General features: G+C 40.9%; 1 protein-coding gene across 1 annotated transcript in view; it reads right to left on the bottom strand.

Annotated features, from left to right (window-relative positions):
• Positions 1-17786, bottom strand: part of ANKDD1B (ankyrin repeat and death domain containing 1B) — a 56007-nt gene extending 38221 nt beyond the window's left edge. The window contains exons 1-4 of the mRNA XM_064481639.1: positions 17615-17786; positions 7777-7880; positions 5081-5179; positions 12-110 (exon numbers count right to left, since the gene is read on the bottom strand). Coding sequence (XP_064337709.1) covers positions 12-110; positions 5081-5179; positions 7777-7880; positions 17615-17786 — 474 coding nt within the window. The remainder of the gene's footprint in view (positions 1-11; positions 111-5080; positions 5180-7776; positions 7881-17614) is intronic.
• Between the last annotated feature and the right edge of the window lie 503 nt (positions 17787-18289).

The following is an 18289-nucleotide window of genomic DNA, read 5'->3' as shown; positions in this document are numbered from 1 at the left end:
CACATACTGACCTGATTCCTGGCTCTCCGGTCTGCTCCAGCTCTAACCAGCATGAGCATGATCTCAAGGCTTCCAGACCAGGCTGCAAGGTGAATTACTGTCAAGCCATGCTTCCTCAAGAAGAGAAAGGAAAAGAACTCATCACTTGAGTGAGTCACAATACACTATCTCAGTCAACGAAAGCCAAGTTAACACCTAACTGTTGAAAATTAAGAAATAAGAAGAGAGTATAATATACAGTAAAGGTGCTATTTCGATTCCATGGGGAAAGTGAATATATTTAATAAGTGGTTACATGCACAAGTGGCTCTCCATCTAGAAGAAAATAAAATTAAATCCTATATCATATCACACACACAGAAAAGCATACAAACAATACATTAGAAGAAAATCTAGACTATAATGTGTTTATTCAGAAGTTATAAAAGAGATGATAAGCAAAGTCAATAAACAAGCAATAGATTTTGAAAATATATCTTAAAGATAAATGGTTACTTTCTCTAATATATGAAGCACTCTAACAAATCAACAAGAAAAAGGCAATTAAACCAATTGAAAAATGGACCAAACAAGGTATTCTCTTAAGGTTATTAGTGAAAATGAAACCATTACAGTTTATGAAACCTGGCAATATCTATTAAAATTTTAAATACAACCAGCAGTCCCACTCCTGGGACTTACTCCGTGAAAATAAGTTTTAAGACCTAACGTTATATAAACAAGGATATTAACTGCAATCCTTAAACCTAGGTGCAACATTGGAACACTGAACAAATTAGTGAACAGCCATTAAAAATAGTGAATTAGGGCTGTAACAATTGACTTGGAGAGATTTCCGTGAGGTAGCTGTTAAATGTGGAAAATAAGATGCAGAGAAAATAGAAATTAATCCCATTGTTTATAAAACAAGCAACGACCAAAAAGCTCATACAGGTATACGTATATATCTATCTATAAATGGGTAAGTAGGTGGATGGATTCTGATAGATAACAATATAGAAATGATTATATAAGCATGAGGAAAAGCACAAAATTAAACACACAGATCCTACATTGTTAAACGTAGTTACTGGAGAAGAGGAAGTTATGCAAAAAAGAAAAGACAGAAAAAACTGACGTTATAAAAATAATTCTATCTGTATATAAATTATTTAAGATATTCTCTCTATAAAATCATATAGGTGTGTGAGCACATGTGCATAACTTAGGCTGAAAGAGAGATTCCACTCAGGACCTAGAGTTGCAGTGATTCTGGGAGCACATAGATTTGTTACCAAATGAGCAGGGAGAAAAGCGTGAAAGGAGACAGCTGGCCATGAACACTGGCTGTCCCAGGAAGGAGGGACTGGAGGGCTGTAAACTGGGAAAAGCTGGGACCTGCGTCCTGGGCCCCTCGTTAAAGAAGTAGCTAGAGCAGACACTATGAGCGTGATCTGCAGACTGAAGGAAGCTGACCTCAAATTCTGGCCCTACCACTTTCAAGTGTTGTAATCTTAGTCAACTCAGTTAACTCTCAGGCTTAGGACCCTTATCTGTAAGTTCATGTGTCTGCTTTTCGGTTTCCTAGCAGCCCCATCAAAAAGTTGTCCGTTCCCTCTGTACAAGCGCCTTACAAAAAGTCAGCCTTCTCAGCACATCTTATTTGCCTCTCCTAATCAACTATGTTTGTAATCCTGGAGACCAGTTTGCTAAATGTACACAGTATAAACAAATAAACAAGGAGGGGGGTCTGCAGGGGACTTCCATGCGTTAAGTATATAAGCCTTTTGGCAGTAAATTTGGCTGCCCCAGAAGCTGCATTTTCTCCTATTCTTAGTAAAGTTCAGGTATGGGGAAGTGAGAAAGCAAGTCCCAGATTACTGAGGTGTAACTCTAAATCAGTGGTTCTCAACTAGGGACGATTTTGCCCCCAGGGGACATTTGGAGATGTGTGGAGACACTTTTGATTGATGTGCCCCAGGGGAGATAACTGGCCTTTAATGGGTAGAGACCAGAAAGACTGCAAAACATCCTATAGTCCCAGACATCCCCCCACAACAAAAATTATCTGACCAAAATGTCACAGTGCCACTGCTGAGAAACCCTGCTCTAAATGTTCACACCCTAAAAAATGCACACTTCAGCTGTCACGCTGCACAGTGAGTCAGTCTATTTAAGTCTATTTATACACTTACAACTCCGGTATGAAGAAAATGCTTACCAATTTCTGCACTTTTTCCCAAGGAACAATGATGTACAATGACTAGCTGAAGTTCTTCAAGAAATGTTGCCCCTTAATTTAGCCTTCCCTATAAATTAATGTTCTACATCCAGTATCACTTAATCTAGTTTCACATATGGTCAAAAGAAGAGGCCAGAAATATTTGGGACAGATGATAAATCATGTTTTGACAGGAGCTCTATTTTTCCCTAAGAGGTCATTCCTAATTTTAAAGCAAGCCAACACTTAAGGATTTTAAATACTCATCACAAAATCCAAAAGCCAGAAATTCAAGCTGCAAACAACTTGAGTCTCTGAAACCATAAATTCCAAATGGAGCTATCATTCCTCAGAGGCAAAGAATCATTCCTCACAGATGTAAGTTCCTCCACAAGACCTTTGGAAAGCTAAGTCTTCTGATAGGAAACTGACATGCCTGAGAAGCTTATGAGCATAGTCATGGACTGCACTCACAGACAGCACGTGGTGCTCTGTAACGTGTAAAATGCTCACAAGTCACTGACATCCTGTCCTCATTACCAGTCTAGTCCCCGGTGAGAAGGTCAGTAACATCCTCTGGGGAACACCTGCACCCGAGAAGCTTCCCAGAGGTAAGCAGCTCTGAGAGCAGATGCTTGTCATCATCCTCTGAACACCACCTGCATCCCACCTGGGGTCTTTTCTTTGTTCACTTCTGGGGTAAGAGCCTTCACTGATCTCGTCTGCCTCGTCCCCAGATTGGAGGATGCTGCCCGTTTTGAACCTGGAGTCCTCAGCCTCTGGGCAATGCATCTGATCCTCAGCAAGCAATTTCTCAAATGATGCATATCTGTGACAGTCTCAGCCCTTGCTCCCCCAAAGACTGTAAGTTCCTCAAAGCAGGGACTATATCTCACACCAGCGCTTCCCGACACAACCACCTGGGGATCTCGTTAAACTGCAGATTCTAGTTTAGGAGGTCTGGGGTGGGACCCGAGATTCTGCACTTCTAACAAGCTCCCACGTGATGCCAGTGCGTCTGGTCCCAGGACCTACTTTGAGTAGCAAGGACTTATATCAAGTTGAAACACCAGTAATTGGCATTGATACCCACCACAGGCGCTAAATAAATATTGATGGTGAAGGGGTACAACTGTTGGCTCTTTGCAAACAGACATTAGAACTTAGAAGACAGATCTGCCAAATCAAGCTCAGGGCTCAGAACCCAGATAGAGAAGGTGCCAAAACAGGGCACTGCTTGAACTATAAAAACCATTTTATTAGTTATGTTCTAATGCCACTGTGAATAACTGAATTAGACATGAAAATATTTAACTTAGTGAAACTTTCAAGGCAAAGTATAAAGATATATCAGGCATGACAGTATTTCCCACCTAACAGCATTTCAGTCTCACAAGGCAAAGTTACAAGAAGCAGACGCTTGCCAGAGTTATGCTTCAAATACAAGGTAAGACAAATATATGTTTGGAAAAGCCTCAGAGAGAACAAGTTGCTAAAACCTGTCTTCATCATTTTGGGTATAACTGCCTTACATTCTGACATAGACCAGTAGTGTATTTAGTATATTAGATACATGGCAATCCTCAGACATGCTGTTTTAAAGGAAAGATGCTATTGGACCTGGGCAATGGATACATCAGAATTTATTGTACAGTTCTCTCCACTTCTATAGTATGTTCAAGATTTGGGGTCCTGGTCCTGGTTAAGATGGCGTAAGTAGACTCCACTCTGTCTCTCCCAACAAAAGTGACTAAAATCTCTGGACAGAATGATTGGAACTCGGAGAAACACATGACAGCAGGTGGACTGGGGAAGAAAACCAGAACCCAAAATATAAACAATCAGGGTTTCCTGATCTTTTGGGGGTTTTTTTGTTTGTTTGTTTTTTCCTTCTATTCTTTCCAGCTCAAACTCAAGGCCGCACAAACCACAGTACTGCCCTGACCTGGACAGAAAATGCTCCAAGAGGAGCCTCTCTTTCTGTTCTAAGGAGGGGAAGGGGGCTTCTATAGGACAGAGAAGGTGGGGGAAATCCTGTTTCTTTTTTCTCTTCTGGCTCTGCCCCAGGCAAGCCTCACTCCCTAAGCTGCAACCCTAGAAGGGGTAGTAGCAGCGACCAGGCAAGCACCCAAACCTGCTGAAGGGAATCCGTGGTCAGGAGAGGAGGTTGGGGAGTGAGGGGAGCATGTTGCTTTTTTCCTCTCTTAGTCCCAGAGGCAGACCTAACTGTGGGAAGTACACAGCAGAGCTGGGAGACTACACCCTTGGCTTTCTAGGCAGAGGATCAGGAAAAGGTGGAGAGGGACCTTGCAGCTGGAGAATGTGGGGGAGATGATCTTGCAGAGGTGGGAGCTCAAGTGTCTCAGTGTGTCTCGGGCTCCTCATCAATAAATTGGATATTATAGTAATACTTTTCTCACTAGGTTGTGGGGGCTAAATATCAAAGTCCTGAGACTGGTGCCCAGTACACAGTATGTGTTTAATATGCCTTATATATTTATCAGAGTTCACAGGGCCAAGTCCAGATTTCATGTCCCTGGGTCCAGTTAGCATCTATCTTCCATGTCCCCAGTTATACTCTGGGCAACCATGTTATTCTTACAAATGCATGCTACTGGCCACAAGGTCAACACGGGAAAGTAAGTAAAAGGCTAAGTCCTATAGGTAATAGGTAAACAATTTAGTCACCAAACACAGGGAGGATATATATATATGTGTGTGTGTGTGTGCATATATGTTCTCTAAAGAGAGCTTTCCAAAATGAACACTGCTAATAGAAATATTTTGCGTGTATGTGAAGAAAAGATAACCCAAATGACCAGATTTTCTGCATACATTGGTTATGTTCTCATCCATTCCACCAAATGCAGAGGAGCTTACCTTATCAGCAACATCCACCCTGGCCTTGTGATTAAGCAAGAAATCCACAGCAGATAAATTGTTTGCCCCCACTGCAAAATGCAGGGCTGTGCGGTTCATCTGAGGAAACATAATTTGTGTTTTCAATCATACTATTATAATTTACCTTTCTTAAGATTCTTGTTTCTCAAACAGCCATAATTTTCTATCTGGTGTTCGTATTTGAGTATCTACTCTTTGCCTTGCCTTTGAAAGCAGTGAGAATGGTGTCCAGCATAATCTTGCATGTGTCTACTACTAGATAATACCAGAGAACTTAGCAATCAACTGGAGGATATGCCTCAAGCTGAAATCCACTGCATAACCTATCATTGATTGTAACAATATAATGAATTTCTATCAAAAATCAAATACAGTAAAAGCTGTATTTCTCCCATATGTAATCATTAAAAATGGTAATTTTTTGTGATTAGGATATAATGATAATGTAAAACAAAATTTTCCTAGAAGTGTAATCTATGTATGGTCTTTCTTGTATAATTTTTTGGACTGTAAATTTTATTGAAGCAAACAAGTCAAAAAAGAAAGAAGGAAGGGAGGGAGAGAGGGAGTGAGGGAAGGGAGGGAGGGAGGAAGGAAGGAAGGAAAGAAGGAAGGCAGACAGTCACCCAGAAAGAAAGCTATGAACATCTTTTGCTTCAAAGAAAAGCCAACTTGGTGCTCCCGGGAGATCCAGAGACAGTCTGATGTGCTCAGACAATGGAAGTTTTGTTTCTAAGTAAAACACGCGTCATATTTCCCATATTCTAGACACTGTTTTGCTTCCAAAAAAGGTGCCTGGGCATGGATTTGCTATCCTTTGTTTCACATAAATAATTTATCACAAAAAATATGAAAGCTGTTTAAACATCTGATTTCCTTGATAGCTAAATCAGTGACAAACTAAGCCTGACAAAACATGCGTTATCCTTGACCTTGCCTGCAGCCTAAAGCTTTGTTCTAGTGCGTCAGATTTGGGCTTATAAACTCCCCCTTTAACTCTGTTTGTGAATAAGGATGGAAACCAAAATAGCATCCAAGATAATTCAATAAAATCACCCCCTTTTTTTTATCTCTGTCATCACAGATTTTAAGGAACTCTACAAGTAACCATGTCAACAATTTGCTGTAAACAGGACTAAAAGAGACGTCATTAGAAAGCATTATATAATTCTTCAGGAGTTTATAACAACTTGCTACATTGACTGTAAGTATAAGTGTATTATCTCTCTAAGTACTTTAATATAAAAGTATGGTTTAAAATATCAAAGTTGTACAGAAAAAAATTTTCAAGTGGTTATAAACTACATTAAAGAATCTATTTCCTGCTACTTGGAAAATGATTATTGCTTTCCTTATTCAACAATTAATTCAGATATTACTTTCAAAGATCCTTGCTTATTTTTCTCTTTGCTCCCTTCCTTCCTTCCTTCATTCCTTTTTTTGTTCTTATAACTGTTGTGCTGCAAAATTTTGCTATTTTTCTACTCGTTCTAGGATGTCTGTGGACAATGAATACTATGTACACCTCTAACACATCAGACCCGCACACACAACATACACATACACTCTCACATACACATAAACACAGACTCCCCCCCATGTACACACACGCACAACTGCTAAACATCCTTCCGCTGCACATGATGCGTGACTTCAGTTTCTGTGACCTCGCTGCCTGGGATAGATTCAGGTTTTGTGGAACATGAAGTTTACACTCTTTAGGAGCCCTCTTTAAAGCCAGAGTCAGAAAGCTTAACTGGTTGAAGTTAAATTTTCTTACTTTTTCAGATTTTACAAAATCATAAAGGCATGGGAACACATTGCTAGAGCGCTGCCCGCCCCTCCCCACCCCGCTACAGTGCCTTGGAAGGACTCTGCACAAACCTTAAACTTTATGCTTCATTTCGCATTAATTCCACCTCTGCCATCCCTACTTTGAACCACTCCACTAATTGTCCTAAACAACTGACCCAGCCCCCGGCCTGTTCACTTTGATAAACCCTGCCTTGCAGGGCTGTCAGGAATCTGTACAAAATCAAGCAGCTGGCTTGACACAACATTACAAAATGACTACAACTCAATTTAAAAATGTTTAAAAACAACAACAACAAAAACCAAGCAGTTGGAAATCTACATTTCTGGGAGGAGGCTTCTCTCCTAAACCCAGGCATACAAAGAACAAGTAAAACCCAGGTTGCAGAAAAGGCTCCATTGCCCAACATGCAGATGCAATGTATTTCAAAAGCAATAAAATGCAAACCCTTACTCTCCTTTGGATTTTAAATTTGGAAGAACTGAACCACAAAGGACATCACTGGCAAGAAAACAATGATGAACTGTGTAGCAAAAGATGTTCTGCCTTTCCAGAATGTATGAGGCCAAAGTGATCCCAGGCTATGATCCAGGCCCATAGCTGGCTTCACTACCCACCCACAGACTTAGCACAGCTGCACACAAAGACCCTGCACTCTTCTCCCCCGATTAGATCAGTTAAAACACCTGGAGCCTCTTCCGCTGCTTGATTTTATCTTTAGCTTAAACATTCTGGAATTGTCAGGGAAGGAGCTCTCCCACACCTCATCCAGCAGACCATTTTTATTTTTATTTCAGTTGGACTGTGTAAACCCACGACACTCCTTGAGCAGTCAGTTTTCACATTTGTGACTTCTACTCACATTGTTCACAGCATTAATGTTAACCTTCTTTTCAAACAGCTTCTCCATAAGATCCAAATTATTGCTTTTAGCAGCATTCTGGAAGCTTCTCTTATTTGGCAGCACTGAAAGCAAGCAAACAAGCATGACTGGGGGGATTTAAGGGGTTGAAGAGAAAGCAAATCTCACGTGGCAAACCTTGGAACTGAAAACCTGAAACAACAGACTTGAGCTTTTCCCATTCTGCTATTCTGGACGTGGGACCTTTGCTTCAATATTTTATAAAGCCGTATTATCAAGATTCTACTTTCTCCTCACACTGCGAGTGTTTTCACAGCCTTAAAAATCTTCCCAGTCCCCAACAAAACATTATTCCCAGGGACCACCCTGAAGTCAGCAATGCAGTATTGCTCTGGGAGATGGGAGGGTGGCCATGGACTTTCCAGGGGCCGTTGTTTATAAAATGTTTGTACAAGATTAGACAGGGAGGAGCCAAGTGCTCCATACGAGCTTACAGACAGAAAACTGTTGTCTGCAGAACTCTGTGCAGAATGCCAGACCTGCAGAAACAAAACCTTAAAATGCAGCACTTATATAAACATGCACAAAGGCTAAAAGGGCTGAACATGTTTTATTCTCATGTATATAAAAGGAGATAAAAGTAGACTAACACTTTTAACTATAAACATTAACATTACAATACACTGTGAACATTATAGATCACACATATATATACATTCAGATGGCAGGTTTTATTAAATAGCCTAGAGAAGAGGCCAAGATTTATGGAGTTGGTCTTTGTTTATTGTAGTTGGGTTGTTGGGGGTTTGTTTGTTTGTTTTTTTGGTGGGTTTTTTTTTTTTTTTTTTTTTTTGGTAATATAAAGGAGCTGGAAAACACTCAGGGAACAGTCCCAACATTGGGGGATTAAGTCAAAATTGGAATGATCTGAAATCAGCAATAGACCATCTTCAAAAAGAAAGGACTCTAAGAGAGATTTGACAGATGTGTTGTTGAGTGGTTTCCCTAGCATCTGCCAGGGACTTTTCAGAATATTACCAAGTCCAATCAAAGACGAGGGAGTATCTTCCAGGGAGATACACATATTCATTCTATCGCTTGCACCACTCCCTTTCTACCCCTACTCTTGTACCAATCTAAGTAACTTCAACATCCATGTAGACGGTTAACCCAATAGCTTGGTCTCTCAGTTCCCTGACCCCCCTCACCTCCAATAGTCTTTTCCTCACCTGACCTTAGCCATCTGATTTCAGAGTCATGCTCTTGACATGACCACCCTCAAACACTGCACTACCCCTGACATCGTCAGGAATCCCATTCTCTGGTCATCACCTCATCCATTCAGCTCACCTGCTCTAGTTTTCCCAGCCCGGAAATTCTGTGACCTCATCAAGTCCTCCACTTCAGTCTTCTCACCATCTTTTCATATTATCCACCCCTTAGGCCCTTACTTCCCTCCGCACCCAGTTTAGATCCTATGGTCCATCTATGAACTCACTTCCATGCAAACACATTTACCTCCCTCACATTCTCTTCTCTCATCAGACTAGTTGACAGGATCCAATTCTGAGATTAAACCCAACTGCTATCTGCTCCATTTCTGCACCTGAACAGCTAAATGGTACTGGAGAAAAACACACAACCATGCAGTGGCAGACAGTGCTAGTGCTCATCAACATCGGATGCTCCCCTCCTATCTGACCTCATGGATAAGTACACACCCAAGCCTGTGTGCAGTTAGGTGAGGTAGCAGGAGTGACAGTGTGTCACCTGGGGCTGAGTCAGTGAAAAGCCCCTGTATGTCATGGTCCAGGTCTCTCTTCCCCTGTCTTGTCAGTCCTGAAAGCTATATATTTATTTTTGTTTGTTTGTTCTTTTTTCTCTCTTTTCTTTTTTTTCTTTTTGTTTTTTGTTTTGTTTTGTTTTTTAAATTAAAAAAAACTTTTTAAAAATTTTTTTCAAAGCTGTATATTTAAATGCAGGGGTGTTCTAGCTGAATTGTATCCCCTTAAAATTCATGTTGAAATTCTAACCCCCAGTACCTCAAAATGTGACTATATTTGGTGATAAGGTCTTTAAAGAGGTAATTAAAATTAGATCAATATGGCTGGAGTCCTATAAAAGAGGAATACATGGCTACAGACATGATAGAAGGAAGACATGTGAATATACAGGGAGGATCTATAAGTCAGAGAGTGAGGCCTCAGAAGAAACCAGCTCTGCCAGCACCTTGCCCTCACACTTCATCAAGAACCATGAGGTAAATTGTTGATGTGTAAGCCCCCCAGTCTGCGGCACCCTGTCATGGCAGCCCTAGCAAACTAATACAAGAGGTAGCAAGATGGCAGAGCCTCCATCAGTTTGGTATTGGGAGACAGTTCTCCACGGGTCTCTTACACTTCTGCACATCTTACAAGCAGCGGCACTGGCTGCCTTTGCTCTGGACCATCTTTTCCAGGATGTTTATATAGCGAACTGTACTGGTAAAGAAAGCTAATGTCTTCCTCTGGAGCAAGAGGCAGGTTTGCCTACATCCTTGAAAAACAATGAGAGTAAGGCAAGCTTACTGCCCACTACAAGTGACTGGGGTTCCCCAAGTGCAAGATTCTTCCTTGACACAACCCACTGCATGTGCAGGTTAGCACTTGGTGCTCTCTGCATCTCCCTGTGGGAACCGGGGTGTGGAGAACCGACACAAATGCTGACACTCTGGCTACTGCTCCTACTGTAAATAATAAAATCTTAACTACCTTTAGTACCTGATCCAGAAGTATCTTCTGCTAGCCTCTATGATACCAGGGTAGGCTAACTCATTAGCTTGCAAGTAGAGTAAAATCTTGGCCCCTCTACAGACCTTGACACATGGGTTCCTGAGAGTCTCAGTAGAGTAGAGACCCTCATACTGGACACATGGTATGAGCAAGAAGTAGTTCGTTATTATATTGAGTCACTCAGATTGAGGGGTTATTTGTTGCTGCAGGAAAAGCTAGTCTATCCTGACTGATACACATACTAACATGCTACACATAAATAACATGCTCCTAAATTCTTACCCACTAATCTCAAGTAGGATCTCAGCACAGCAATCCTACTACATTTCCCCAGTATTTCATTCTCCAAAATTTCATGCTTTTTCTTTCTCTTCAAATGTCCTCATCTACTAATTTACCTTATTTAGTGTCCACCATTACCATCATCTACTTCGCAAATAATAATATTACATAGGGAAAATAAAAACAATCAGATAGGAATTCCCACATCTTCCCACCACTAAGTCAACCAACCACCTATCGACATTTATACCCACACTCTTCGCTTGTATTACTGTTACAACTGATGAAGCATCCTTGTGCCTACCCAAGGTCAACCCCTCCACTTGGGCTCTGAATCCCATCCCTTCTCAGCCTTTAAATTGTTTCATATATCAATCTCCTGGAAATTATCCCCTTTCTCCTCTGCATCATTTACTCTCTCTCCAGCGGAACACTTTCCTCAACATATACAGAGATGCTATAATACCTCTAGTGCCTCCAGTGTAAAAACAAAAATCTCTTCACATTCCTTTCCCACTGCCACTTCATTTCTCAGTCTCCCATTACCCCCAAACTTCTTAGAAGTGTTCTATAATGATGTCTCCACGTCCTCAATCTCCCCATCTCATCTCAACCCATGCAAATCAGACATCACTCCCATCACTCCACTGAAACTGCTCTTAACAGGGTCACTCCATCTTGCTAAAATCCAGTTATCACTTCTCTGTCCTGTGTGCAGAACTCTTGGCAGATTGGACACAGGACCACACCCTCCTTGTAGCAGTTCTTCTCTAGGCTTCTGTTAGACCATCTGTTCCTTTCCGGTTCCTTTCACTGGTTCTTCCTCCTCTGCTTGATCTCCAAATGTTGAAGCACCCTAGGATTTTTATAAAACTAACAACCTGATGGAATAGATATTACTGCCCCCATCTTACAGATGAGGAAACTGAGACTTAGAAAGCTAAATCATTTGAGCATGCCTTAAAGATAATAAATGACAGAACTCTCCTATGCAGCCTGAATTGAACCCCCAAGCTTCCAGTCACTGCATGTGTCCAGGGTGTCAGCATGAGAGTGTCGTGCTGAAGGAGAGATCCAAACTACCCACTTGCCATATGCTTTAGCGAATGCATTCTGCCAGTTAGGCTGGACTTCTCCCAGCTCCCCACCTTGGTTCCTACAGACCTGACCCTAGCTCCTTGCCCCTATGTGTGAATCTAGTGGAAGGGAAGTTCTAGTTCCAGGTCCTTGTTCCTCTTTGGTATATCCCAGGGCAAATCAAGACCTCGCTATGCCCTGAAATGTGACACAAAGATTCTATTCGGTCCCTGAAGTTGAATATCTTGCCGCTTTTCTACCATATCTATAAAGAAAATTAATTTTGAGGCTGTTTCTAAGACAATTGGGAAGCACCATAAAAGACTCTTGAACCACTAAATCAATGGTTCATAGCTCTGGCTTCACAATGAAATCAACTGGGTTGCTTTAAAATAAAAAATCCGCATTAGGTTCTTCAACCCAAGCTAATGACATCAGAATCTTTAGGGGCTCAAAATGTTCACTGACTTGCCCACAACTTACTAATCAGGTAACCCTGTAACAATTCTGAATTTTAGTATCCTAACCTGTGAAATGGAGATTATAAAACCTATCTTCAGTGGTGTGAAAAAGCCAGCTTTTACAGGCTTGTAGAACCTACTTTGTGTATCTCTTCCCAGCTTTGTGTTCAGTGACATCACACTGTAGTTTGAAATCAGTCATGGTGGAAGTATTACACAAAGGAAAGCGGAAAATACTACAAATCAGAACTTCTTCCCCGAGAGAGCTGGTAGTTAAACATTTATCAACACACCACTGACCACCTGCCTGCTAGTAACTGACAGAGTTGAGAAAATGACCCAGAAAAAAAATCGTAAACATATCAATTGACTAAATAGTATTTAGAGGAGTACTTTACTATATAAGTATTAAAAATTATAATGGATGAGATGAAGGAAGGGTTAAATGTTCAATCAAAAACAGCAGGTTACAGAGAGCTGTATCATTCACTTAAACTTTTAGGGGTCAAGCATGCTAATGCCTTCAGTAGCTAAGCCAGTATGACAAAAAGGGTCAGAACACGAGGGGACCATGCTGAGCTAGAAAAACAAATCCAGGCTCTTCTTTCATTTCATTCTGATGGTACCACTGTAACAGGGAGAACAAATCTGACTCCATACTGGATCTGTGTCTTTTACTTTAACCTTTGTATTCTATTGCTTTTGCTACAAGTTAAGAATGTTGCCTGTAGCCTGAAATATACATGATACCCCATTCTCAAGGCTTTAACCTGTAAAGGTGTAACACTTACCCATTTGAGATAAAAAGTTGTAGAACAAAGAATAACGTTTGTCTTGGGGGAGGTTTACGGGAACGTAGTGAACTGACCTATGTGGACAGCTGCAAGAACAAAGGATTCTGATACCAAGAAGTCTGCACCAACCAACCACACCTCCTCCACTTTTAGTATAAAAGAAGCCTGAATTCTGACTTGGGTAAGATGGTTCTCTGGGACACTAGCCCATCATTTTCTCTGACTGCTGGCTTTCCAAATAAAGTCGCTATTCCTTGCCCCAACAACTTGTCTCTCGATTTACTGGCCTGTTGTGCAGCAAGCAGTTCGAGGTTGGACTCAGTAACACCACCTCTGAAAAAACATACCTGACCAGCCAATTCTCCTTTCCTTATCCTTCTCTACTCTTACGCCCTACTTCATTCCTTCTTCATATCATTAGTTGTTATCTAACATTACAACACATACATTTGTTCACTTGTTCACTGTCTGCTTCTGTCACTTGAACACACTATCCAAGCGGAAAGAAAAAGTCCCAGGGCCCAGTGCTAGCAGGCATTCAATAAATTCTGTTAGATGGATGGATAGAAGGGTTGGGTAGCCTCTATCCACTTCCAGAAGAATACTGCCAAGAAGGAATGTAGGCCCAATATTAGCAGAACTTCCAATTTTTGAAGAAGAAAAAAAAAAAAAACTGGGCAATGAATCAAAGAATAAATCTCAAGAGAAATTATAAAATATTTTAACTGAATGAAAATAAAAATAAAATATATTAAAATGTGTGGGATGCGGCTAAAGCTTACAGCACTAAGTTATTAGAAAAGAAGAAAGGTCTCAAGTCAATATCTAAGCCCCTACCTTGAGAGAGTCAAAAATGAAGAGCAAGATAAACCTAAATCAAGCAGAGAGAAGAAAAATAACAAAGGTAAAAGCACTAATCAATGAAACTGAAAACACAAAAACAATAGCGAAAATCAGTAAAAATAAAAGCTGGTTCTTCGAAGACATCAATAAAATCAATAAACCTCTAGCAAGACTGAGTAAGACAAAAAAGAGAAAGGGCACAAATTACCAACATAAGGAATGAAAGAGAGCGTAGCACTATAGTCCTCACAGACATTAAAAGGGTAATAAGGGAATATTATGAACAACTCCATGCACAGAAATTCAACAACTTAGATGAAATGGAACAACCCTCAAAAAACACAAATTGCCAAAAATATATAGATAACCTGAATAATCCTGTAACTATTAAAGAAATGGACTTTGTAGTCTAAAATATTCCAAAAAATAAGTCCCCATGCCCAGATAGTTTCACTAGTGAATTCTACCATACATTTAAAGGATAACACCAAGACTATACTCTCTCTTCTAGATAACAGCAGAGGAGGAAATACATCTTATAAGCCCAGCATTTCCTTGATTCTAAAACCAGATAAAGACATTACAAGAATAGAAAACTACAAACCAATATCCCTCAACAACAAAGACTGAAAACTCCTCAAACATTGTCAAATCAAATCCAGTCTTACATAAAAAGTATAATACACCAATAACCATGTGGGGCTTATCCTGACAAAGCAAGACTACATCCATATTTGAAAGTCAATCAGTAATCTACCATATTAGTAGTCTAAAAAAGAAATCATTTAAATTGATGCAAAAAAGGCACTTTAAAAATTCAGCATCCATTCACGATCAAAAACAAAAACAAACAAAATCTTCTTAGCAAACTAGGAATGGAAGGGAATTTTCTAACCTGATAAAGAACAGCTACAAAAAACTGAGCGCTAACGTCATACTTAATCATAAAAATCTCAATGCTTTCTTTGCATATCAGGAACAGAGAGGCCAACTCTCACTCCTTTCTTAAAACATTGTGCTAGAAGTTCTAGTCAGTACAATAAAGCAGTAAAAGTAAATTAAAAGGATATATATTGGCAAGAAATCAAACTGTCTTTAGTTTACTTGCAGATAACTTGATTGTCTCCATATAAAATCCAAAGGAATATACAAAGCAGGTTAAAATTGCAGCATACATAATCAGCACATAAAAATCAGTAATGTTTCTACATACCAACACAACAAATGAAAACTAAAATTTAAAAAATAATACTAATAGATTTTAAATTACAATAATTACAACAGATCCAAAAAATAAAAATACTTAAGTAAACTTACAAAAAGTACCGAGCCAAAGTTGTAGTTTCTCTATACCAAAAAAATACAAAATGCTGATGAAAGAAATCAAGGGATATCTAAATAAATGAAAAGATATATTATGTCTATGATTAGAAGAATTAACATAGTAAAAACATCAGTTCTCCCTTGACTGATCTATGTATCTGTATATCTATATATATAAAATGCAATTCAACCAAATGCCAGAAGAGGATATTTTGTAGCTACAGATAAGTTGATTCTAAAATGTATATAGCGAAGCAAAAAAAAAAAAAAAAAAAAACAAACAACAACAACAACAACAAAAACCCACTAGGATAGCCAAAACAATTTAAAAAAAGAATAAAGTTGAAGGAGTCACACTACATAATTTTATCATAAATCTACAATAACCAATGGTATTGGCAAAGAGATGGACACATAGATCAATGGAATAACGTAAATAATAAATAATAATAATAGATTGTGAGAAATAAACCTTCACAAATATAACCATTGATTTTTAACAAAGGTTTGACGGTCTTGACAATAGAGAAAGGATGATTATTTCAGCAAAGGGTGTTTGAACAACTGGACATCCAAATGAAAAAATAGGAACTTTGAGATAAACTTTGCACTTTACACAAAAACTCACTCAAAAATAAGTCATAGATGTAAATGTAAAACATAAAACCGTAAAACTTTTTACAAGAAAACACAGGAGAAAAGCTTCATAAACTGGGATTAGGAAAAGAGTTCTGTCTTACATAAGACACCAACAGCATGACCATAAAAGAAAACAAAGATAAATTGGACCTCATCCAAACTTAAAACTTCCTTCCATGAAAAGCACTATTAAGAGAATAAAAAGACAAGCTATAGACTGGGGGGATATATTTGCAAATCACACATCTGACAAATGAACTATATTCAAAATATATAAGGAACTCTCATAATTCAAGAGTAAGAAAACAAAACCCAATGAAAAAAATGGGGAAAAGACTTCAAGGGAACAAAGACAAAACAAAAAGGATGTACAGATGGCAAATAAGCAATGAAAACATGTTCACCATCATTAGCCATTAGGGAAATGTAAATTAAAACCATGAGGAGATACCAATACACACCTATTAGAAAGGCTAAAGTTTAAAAATACTGACAGTATCAAATTTAAGCTTCTTTCTTAGGGCATCAAGGCTATGTGTGAACTGGTTCCATGTACACCCCTACCTCATTTGGTCTCCCTGTCACTCCTAATATCCAACTAGTCTGATCTTCCTCCTCTTTCAAGAACACATCAATTTCATTCCTGCCTTGCATTTGCTGTTACTCTTGCTTAAAATGCTCTCCCCTCTGAACTTCCCATGGTTGGTTCCTTCCTATCATTCAGATATTTGTCCATGTCCTGTCTGCCTTGACCACCAAATCTGAAGTCCCCCTGTGTCCTTGTCCCAGTCTCGTCACCCTATTCCATGACCTCCACAGCACTTAACCACTACCTTCAAATATCTTATTCATTTATTTGCTGACTGATCTCGTCATGTATCAACCCTCCACCAGAACCAGAATCTGAGCTCCACTAGAATAGGGGCTGTCATGCTCTCCCTGCATCCTCAAATCTAGACTATGTCTAGTAAGTAGTAAGCTCTTGAAAATATTTCTAGAACGATGGATGAACGGATGGATCATGGACGAAATAACTGAACATTATCTTAAGACGTTTTTGCTGCTCTGCCCTCTAGGCTGGTCTTCAGGAAATGAGGGTACTTCCCACTTGGATGGTGTACCCCTTAAGAGACTTGCCGTCATTCTCAACTTTGAGGGCTCTTCAACAGAGTGCCTCATGTTATGCTATAAATTATTCCCAAGGCATAGATGATCCACTCCGTGCTTTAAAGGCTTAAGTACAGAAAGATTAAGAGACGTATTTAAAGTCACAAAATAAACCAGTGCATGAGTCAGGACACGGGATAACAGCACTTGCAACTCTTTCCTTATTTGTCAAAGGGCTTAATCATTTTTTGAAAAATCCTCTTCCTTCATCTGAGAGTTAACACTTTCCTTCCACCCACAGCGCAGAGTTCACCTGGAAAAACATCCTGAGAGTGTGTGCCAGACGTGGGTGGGGGTGGATCCTGAAGCTGAAACCCAGCCCACGGCGGGCGCAGGGCTGGAGGGGGGCACTGAGGGCCCTTCCCGCGGCGGCCCGAGCGCCGCACGGGCACCTGCTAAGCCAGTCCGTCCCCCGCCCGCCCGCCACCCCGCGCCCAGCACCGCCACCGCCGGAGTTCCCACGCCGCGTCCCGGGACTCACGGAACTCGTGTCCGGCTGCTGCCGCCTCCTCGTCCTCCCGCGGCCCCTCCTGCTTCGGAGTCCGGGACAGGCCCCTCAGGTCCTCCCGCAGCCCCTTGGCGGCCGCGGCCGCCCCGAGCAGCCGCCGCCTCCCCGCAGCCCTGCGTCCCGGGGCGCGCGGGGCGGGCTCCATGGCCAGCCCCGAGGCCCGCGCTGCGCGGGCCGGCGCCGCTTAGACCCGGGGCTGGGGGCGGGCGGGCCGGCCCGGGCGTGAAGGCGGCGTCGGGCCGCTCGGCTCTCCGCTGCCCGCGCTTCTGCGGGCCGCCCGCCCCCGGGGCTCCGGCCTCACCGGGTCCCGCCGCCCGGGCGCGGCCGCCCTGAGGTGTGGCGCGCGCCGTGGGGTGGTCACCAGAGGTGAAAGCTCGGAGAAAACGCCCGGCGCACACGTAAGCCATTCTTCAGACGATTTTGAGAAGTGTCAAGGTTAGCTTTATAACCAACACTGCTGGAACTTCAGTATTGAATCATTTCTAAGTGGGCTTATTCTAGAATTTTCTTTCGAATGAAGTTAAGACTCAGTTGCTTCTCTGAAGATGGAAAACCTTGGTATCCCATTCTAATGCAGTGGTAATCTACTGGACTCCCCACCGGGTATTGTTTTTTTCTTAGTGGTTTATAAAATAAAGAATTCATGAA

This window comes from Camelus dromedarius, chromosome 3 (genome assembly GCF_036321535.1).
Source record: "Camelus dromedarius isolate mCamDro1 chromosome 3, mCamDro1.pat, whole genome shotgun sequence".
Lineage (NCBI taxonomy): Eukaryota > Metazoa > Chordata > Mammalia > Artiodactyla > Camelidae > Camelus > Camelus dromedarius.
Note: the sequence above shows the minus strand (reverse complement) of the source record. Positions and strands in the feature narration are given on the sequence as shown.